Here is an 8,014-nt window from a genome sequence, read left to right on the forward strand (position 1 = left end):
TCTTAACCTGGGTCTCAGGGGTTCGGCAGAGACACACCCGACTCATCGTCTAAATAAAAACTTCTCCCTATCGGCGTATCATGGATATCCCAAACAATGTTCCCTCTAATTTTCCATACGCGTGAGCAAACGCAAAAACTCCTACAGCCTAAATAATAAGCTGAGATGGGCTCCAGCACACACCCCCCGATTTTATTATACAAGTGTTTTGGCCCACTTACAATGACAATAACGTGTTTTTCATGAGCTGTGTACTAGTATTGTATGTCTGGGTGGAAAACGAAGAAAAGGAACAGAAAATTACATGTGAGTGGCACTTGCCAAGGTGAAGCCACGCATATCTGAACTGGTCTCTGAAAGGCAACAGCAGAAGTCTGAACTGATTTGCAGGTGTGTAATTTGTTGTGAGTTCATGCACTGTGTTGGTTTTGTTCTTTGAACAGGGTGATCATACACGGCTCATTTTGTGCACCAGTAAAAAAAACATAACTGTCTTGAATTTGAAGAAAAATAAACATTTTATTTTTCACTAAAGGGTTCGGTGAACGCGCATATGAAACCAACAAGGTTAAGAACCACTGATTCACCAGCAATCATGTAAATGTTGAATGAACAACACACTTGTTCATTCAACATTTACATGATTGCTGGTAAGCTACATTTGTAACCACAGCTACTGACAGAATGGTGGCTGCCAATGTGTCTATGGCCTCGCCAACCACCACCAAACATTCATTCACATTTATATGCCAGTGTTAGCGGCAGTGGGAAGAGGGAAATGTCTTGCTAAGAGGACACAATGGCGACCAGGATGGCGGGAAGCTGGATTTGTACCAGGAACCCCCACATTTCAGGATGGCCGCACTATTATCTGAGCCATGCCGCTCCCAATAGAACATTGAGCAAAGGAGATGATTTTCTTGATACATGCTAGTGTTTTTTGTAATATAGCTTTTCTTTCAGTCTGTGTATTTCAACAGGATGAAGGTTACGCTGCTGCTTCTCCAGGTCACTCCACTATCAAAACAATAGCTTGAGGAAAAAACAAAGGTAAAATATTTCCTCCCCCCACTTACAATTACTGCAAAAGTAACCTATGCTGGTTATAATCTACATTTAACACACTTCCTAGTGGTCTAAATTTAATGTTTTGCATATGCTTTGGTGTTTCTTTTTTATATATTTTGTTTTAGAATGTCTGAACATGTTTCTATGTCGTGGGCATTCCCTTAGATGCAAATGAATCCCTCAACAAACACGCCCCCTCAAGCTTATCTGCTTTGCTTCTCCACCCTATCAGCCATAGCAATCTTTTTGCAAAACTATCAAATTCTCTTAAAAATGTGCACTGATGAAACACAGAGATTAGATCCAGAATCCGATTCCGAAGTAGATGCTGGACAGAATGGTAAGTAGCAGTAACTGTAGCTTGTTTTATTACCAGCCCACCTGTGCAGCGAAAGGATGGATTTTGTTTTTCTGATACAAAGCCGTTTCTACAATTAACTAACACATTTCTGCCTCTGGCATAGTTCTATTTATCTAGGTGAACATGTAGGAAATGTGCAAAAATGCAGACAGAGCTACAAAACATCTGCTGCAGAGAGCACAACCTGATTAAAAACTCTACATTAGCTGTATGTATACTTATATAATACAGAGACAAGCACTTTTACCCTAAACTTTACATGCTTTCTTTTTTGGTTCTTTACCAGTAATGTCTGAATGGCTCTCTTTCAGCAGCAGGGAGGCAGAGGAGCTAGGATGCCCACATTAGTCGATCTGCCAATCTTTGACATCACAACTGGGCCCACTGTTAAAATAAACACTCCAAAACAGCATTCAGAGGAATCCAAAACAAGCTCACTCTTAAATGCATGAACCTTAACATTTGATGCTTTGGTCTTCTTAACATGAGTATCCAACATTGTGACAAAATTAAGTCAGAAAAGACAAAAACCTTCATAAGTCCCCGTTAAAGTGTTAACGTTTGGTTTATGGTATTTTCATTTGTGTTTTTAATTGCAAACACATTCGGTTGAGCCATGTCTTATTAAATATTTGTGTAATCCACAGAAAAAATCAAACCTTCCCATTCGGAGTTAGACTGCACCGGCTGGCGCTATGGAAACTGTGTCCCAAGCAACGGAGACTGTGGAACAGGATTTATGTGACAAAGCGAATAAAATGCAAAATACCCTGCAACTGGAAAAAAAACTTTGGAAGTCACATCAACTAGAACAAACTATAAATGATGTGTTTCCATGAATATTGTTTGTGTATTTCTTGTACAGTTGACTAACGGTTCGGACGTTGGAGCGAGTGACTAAAGTGCTGGTATTCAGACCAGAAGCAGGACATTGAAGAAGGCGCTAAACAATGCTGATTGCCAGCAGACTATATCTGTCTTCAAACCCTGCATTGACAAAACTAAGTCCAAAACAGAGGTTAGACTGACTGCTGTGTAAAACATACAGGATATGTGTTTTCTCAGGGCATTGAATCGATTGCAACTGTGAAGCTTGTTTTAAAAGGTGTTTCGCCTCTCATAGTGCAGCGGATAACTGCAATAACCGTTCAAATTGTGATACAAGCACCACACTTAGTACAAATACTCCTTGGACCTTACTCTTTTGATTGAAGATGGCCGCTCATTTTCCAAGATGTCCACCATATTCATTACTAAATTATTTTGCAATAAATATTCAGACTTGGCCAATATGAATGATTCTGACATCGATTTATACATTTTCTAGATGACACGTTTTAAATCCTCGTCTTTGTCCTCTTGTCCTGAATGTGCATAGTCATACGACTATGCACATTAAGGTATGGGATACAAAAGTGGCGTCACTAAGTTTGCTAGCGAGCTTTGTGTGATGTGAGGGCGCAAAGCGTGCGAGCAAAAAATTGCACTTGCAAGATCTTTTCGCTCACAACTTTTTGACACGGTATTAGAATTACTCAAACACTGTATAGTAGTAATAACTTCCTTATTAGCAAGGAAGTGCAAGAAAGCTTTAGTCATCTTTAGAAAGCAATAGGGTGGCCCAAACACAGCATTGAAAAGCTAGCAGGCAACTAGCAAACATGTAAATGTTGCAGAGATAATAGCAGTGTGAACGAACTTGCACAGCACTACAGAGTTGACCTGAAAGCAGAGGCGGTTCTGGTGGAAAGAAACATCTTTCTTTCAGGGGCTGGGTGTCCACCCAAAGATATGTTGGCTGTGCACATCCTCTTTGATTCATAATTTTTGCACTTGCAAGATTTTTTTGCTTACATTTTGTTGTTACTTTATTACAATTACACAGTAAATACTGAAGAAATCGAAATGGTTGAAAAGCAATAATGTTAGTTTCCTGTTATTACTGTAATCGTCATTTAAGGTATTTAGACCACAGGTGTCAAATTCAAGGGCCACAGCCCACACCTGGCCAGTATGGATCGGTGATATGGACTATCACAATAACATGCCATTTATGTTGAAAACAATAAAAGTGAAGATATAAAACACCCAAAGAACTCCACCTTTTTGACTAGGAGTCTGCCAGTGCATCCATTTTTCAGAGCCCCCAAAACACTACTCTAATATAACACTAAGGCTATTAAGCTACATCAATTAAGTTTAAGTAGCACACCTATACTGCAAAGCTGTAGTAATGTGATTTGCTTATCTTATTTAAGTTATTTTTCTGTCAGCAAGACATTATTATTATTATTATTATTATGAGTTTTATATTATTATTTATATTATTATTTATTTAAACTCATATTGATTATTATCGTTGTGGCTTGTGCAGCCCTTTGAGACACTTGTGATTTAGGGCTATATAAATAAACATTGATTGATTCATTGATTGATTGCTGAATATTTATATTGAATTGTTCTGCAATTTCTTGTAAAAAAATAAATAAAATCACACCCAATTATTTGGGGGGGCTTAAGAAAATAGGCCAATGGATCAAAACTTGGTTTACATATACATCATACACTAAGCCCAATCATTCATCCAGTGCCATTTCAGTCCCGTGCGATCTGTACTCTTTCTGGGTGACTACACCCTTGGTTCGGCTGTCCCGCGCTGGCACACCCTGTCCAGATGTCGTTAGATAGCTGCAATCAGCTATCTAACGACATCTAACTAATATCTACAATTAGCTAACTGTTGTGTGGCTTGAATTAGATAGCATTTGGGACACTAAATCAAACTATCACCACTACTACTAGACTACTTGCAAATTATAGATATTACTACTATACAGTGCATGTACTGCTGCTATTACAGTATAGTGCAGTTAAGCTATATAATAGTATACAGAGTACAGTATGTAATAAAAACAGTAAAGTTTATTGAGCCGACACTGATTTCACAGCAGTGCGATGTCAACAGTGTGCTCTGGCTGTGCCTTGACATCCACTCTGTTCTGACCCTGTCTCCCCCCTCACTGGAGGTGTATCCAATTCAGTTCTCATTCCTGGGATGTGTTCCACATCAATCAGCTGTGGGTGATGTCTTCATGCACAATTTGTTAGAGTCTGAAATGGTCAATCACACACAGGGAACCTCACCTGGTTTAGCCGTGAGTCAACATAGTGGATTTTTTTGTAATCTAAGGCCAGAATACGGCAATAGTAAAGTTTTGAGAGGTTTAAGGGTCCAATATTTGGATTCTACGTAGTAAAAATGTATATATTGATGTCAGAATCATTAATATCTGTGCTTATTTATTGCAAAACATTATATTTTAGTACTGAATATGTCGGCCATCTGTCGACTATTCAACAATTCCATTTGGAGGACGTTCCTAAATAGGGTATGCAGTAGAGATGCGCGGATAGGCAATTATTTCATCCGCAACCGCATCACAAAAGTCGTCATCCACCCGAACCAACATTTTATCAAAACCACACCCACCCGCCATCCGCCCGTTGTTATATATCTAATATAGACGATGCAAGGCATTAGTGAGGTTAGAATGCTTTTGCCTGTTAAAGAAAGGAGACTGATCCAATGCAGCAGAGACATTCAATGCGTGCCACGCATTAATATCTCTTGGCCACGCATTAGTGACTAAGAGATATTAATGCGTGATAATATTATTTATCATTATCATAATATTATTGTCATTTCCATTAAGAAAGTGTTGACTATTGTTGCCACTGCCCTCAGATCAGAAGTGCGTTCCTCACACTTTGTGTGCGCAGTTGCAGCAAGCAGAACGATGCTTTTAAGAAGTTAAAAAAATGTTTTAGAAAGACTAAGCCTATATTTTCGTTAGGTAAAACATTTTTTTCTGAATTTATTTCAATCAATATTAACTTTTTAACTTTATAATGCTCAAATAGGGACGAGGGCGGGGTGCACAGTGAAACAGTGAACAATTTCGCAACAAAGATGAACCTTTATTGATTGATCTGCAGCCATGACAAAATATCAGACAATCTCCATTGTCAACGACAGGCAGGAAAATAAAGATGAACACATAGCCTATGTTGTAGGCATAGGCATAGGCTCATACGTTTTTAAGTTGAAATAAAAAAAAAATTAAAAAATGGGCCTCATAAGCCTTAGGCTGTCAATCACGCGCACAAACTTAAATTATACAATAACATATGTATGTCATCCCTATTTAAACAAAAATAAATTAAATAAATAATAATAATAAATTACCTGCAACTTATTGGCCAAGGCAAATAGCTGAAGGAGGGAAATCAAACCCATAAGACTGCACTTTATCATCAAACTTGAATTATAATGAAAATAGACGGTCGCGACAAACAAAGCAGGCTAAATAGCCTTACATTGTAGCCAATCGGAGATGCGCTTCACTTGAAAGCAAGGCCAAATAATTAACACACAGTAGTATATCTCGAATAGAAAAAAAACACAATAAACAACGCAATTGCCTTAATTCCTTTGCATTGTAGTGCGCCCAAACAACACGTAACCATCAAAATTATTCAGCTGACCGAACTCAATATAGGTTAGACATCGGCTTATTTGGTATAGCCTAGGTAACTTTTAACTAAATTCGTTAAATTCGTTTAACATATCCAACTGTATGTCTACTCACTTTTTTTTTTGTTAGCACTATGCAGGAATAAAATGGCATCTACAGTGCCAGGATTCAGGCGAGAGCGCCTGGCCTCTAAAATGCGCCCTGCTGCGCAGAAGGAGCGCTCACTCACTATGTATATATATTTCCGAATTGGTTCAACCGCCACCCGCCCGAATCTATTTAAAATCTATTTTTTTCGTTATGTACCCGCCCGACCCGCGGTTTATCCGCGGATTCCGCGGTTGTGTCCGCAAACCGCGCATCTCTAGTATGCAGGGCCTCGAGACGCGCTACTGCCGGACAGCATCCCGTCGTCGGACACGGAGCTCGTGCCACATTGCACCCCGGGCAGGCCGGAGCCCATTGTTGGCCCTGGTAGGACTTGCCGGAAATCAGAAACGGCTGCCTTGAGCGGGAGATGGAGCTTTGACCAGTTTGCTTGAGCAGCAGCGGTAATGATCTTTTCTGCAAAAGAATGGCTGGAAGCTGGATCTATATCCTTTAAACATGTTTGTATTTCTATTAAACACCTTTAACATCATGCTAAAAAGTCATATATATATATATATGTGTATATATATATATATATATATATATATATATATATATATATATATATATATATATATATATATATATATATATATATATATATATATATATATATATATACATAGACATATGACTTTTTAGCATGTATGTTACTATATATACACCTGTATATATAGTAACATATTGGCTCTTAATTAGTCATTATTCAGTACTTATTAATGCCTTATTCTGTATGGCCTTATTATACCACCTGTAAGCCATTAACTAAGAGTCTTCCCTCAATAACCTCAGAATTATTGCTTATTAATAACCCTAACCCTAACCCTTATATGTTCCCCTAGTGTCCAAATAACACAAAATTAAGTCTTGTTACTTTAATAAGCAACTAATTAATGGTGAATATGTTCCCCATACTAAAGTGTTACCATATATATGTGTATATATATATATATATATATATATATATATATATATATATATATATATATATATATATATATATATATATATATATATATATATATATATATATATGGTAACACTTTAGTATGGATATAAATACATATATACTGTGTATGTATACCGGATTTTCCAGACCATAGGGCGCACCGGACTATAAGGCGTAATGGCAATGAGCGTGTCTATTCAGTTCTATTTTCATACAAAAGGCGCACCAAATTATAAAATGCATTTAAGGGGTCATATTATAATTTTTTTCTAAATTCAAAACACTACATTGTGGTCTACATAACTTGTAACGGTGGTTCTTGGGTCAAAATGTTGCATAGATTATGTTTTATAGATCATCTTCAAGTCGCTTTCTTACAGTCGCTTCCGGATACGCCGTTTTGTGGGCAGTCTTTTTTACGTGGCTCACCTTCTCCCCGTCATCTTTGTTGTAGCAGTGTAGCGTGCAAGGATGGTAGTGGAAGAAGTGTCAGAAGATCTCCTCATCCAGAAACAACAACAAGGCCGAAAATGTGGAGAAATTGTGTGTGTGAATACTGTAAAAGCTGAAGCTGAACTAAAATGCTGAGGTTACGCAGGAAAACCATCAATAAATACAACATAATTTTATTTAAAATTTTCTCCACATACTTTACCTACCCTCTAAATGTAGGAGATTGCATGCCCTGCCCCCAGCAACCATTTGCTGGCACCTCCCTCTTTAATCCGTTCTATTTTGGGGTAAAAAAAAAAAGCTGTGTACTGCGAACGTCCCGATGGTCTTCCATTGCTTTTGAAGACCATCGCTTAACAGCATGCTGCAAAGTGGCATCAATTTGCTTGTGAAACAGAATGAAACTGCTGATGAGCTAAAATGCTACTTTAGTTAGGCAAGCAGTAGGAAGATGACAAATGTCAGTAAGCAGTACACACACTACTACTGAGTACAGAC

General features: G+C 38.0%; 1 protein-coding gene across 1 annotated transcript in view; it reads left to right on the top strand.

The window, feature by feature from the left end:
• The window catches only part of LOC133654105 (diacylglycerol kinase zeta-like), a 307,039-nt gene extending 304,820 nt beyond the window's left edge, over positions 1–2,219 (top strand). The window contains exons 32-33 of the mRNA XM_062054130.1: positions 964–1,050; positions 2,077–2,219. Coding sequence (XP_061910114.1) covers positions 964–1,037 — 74 coding nt within the window. The 3' untranslated portion in view covers positions 1,038–1,050; positions 2,077–2,219. The remainder of the gene's footprint in view (positions 1–963; positions 1,051–2,076) is intronic.
• Positions 2,220–8,014: the final 5,795 nt, after the last annotated feature.

Source organism: Entelurus aequoreus, linkage group LG07, assembly GCF_033978785.1.
Source record: "Entelurus aequoreus isolate RoL-2023_Sb linkage group LG07, RoL_Eaeq_v1.1, whole genome shotgun sequence".
NCBI classification, from domain to species: Eukaryota; Metazoa; Chordata; class Actinopteri; order Syngnathiformes; family Syngnathidae; genus Entelurus; species Entelurus aequoreus.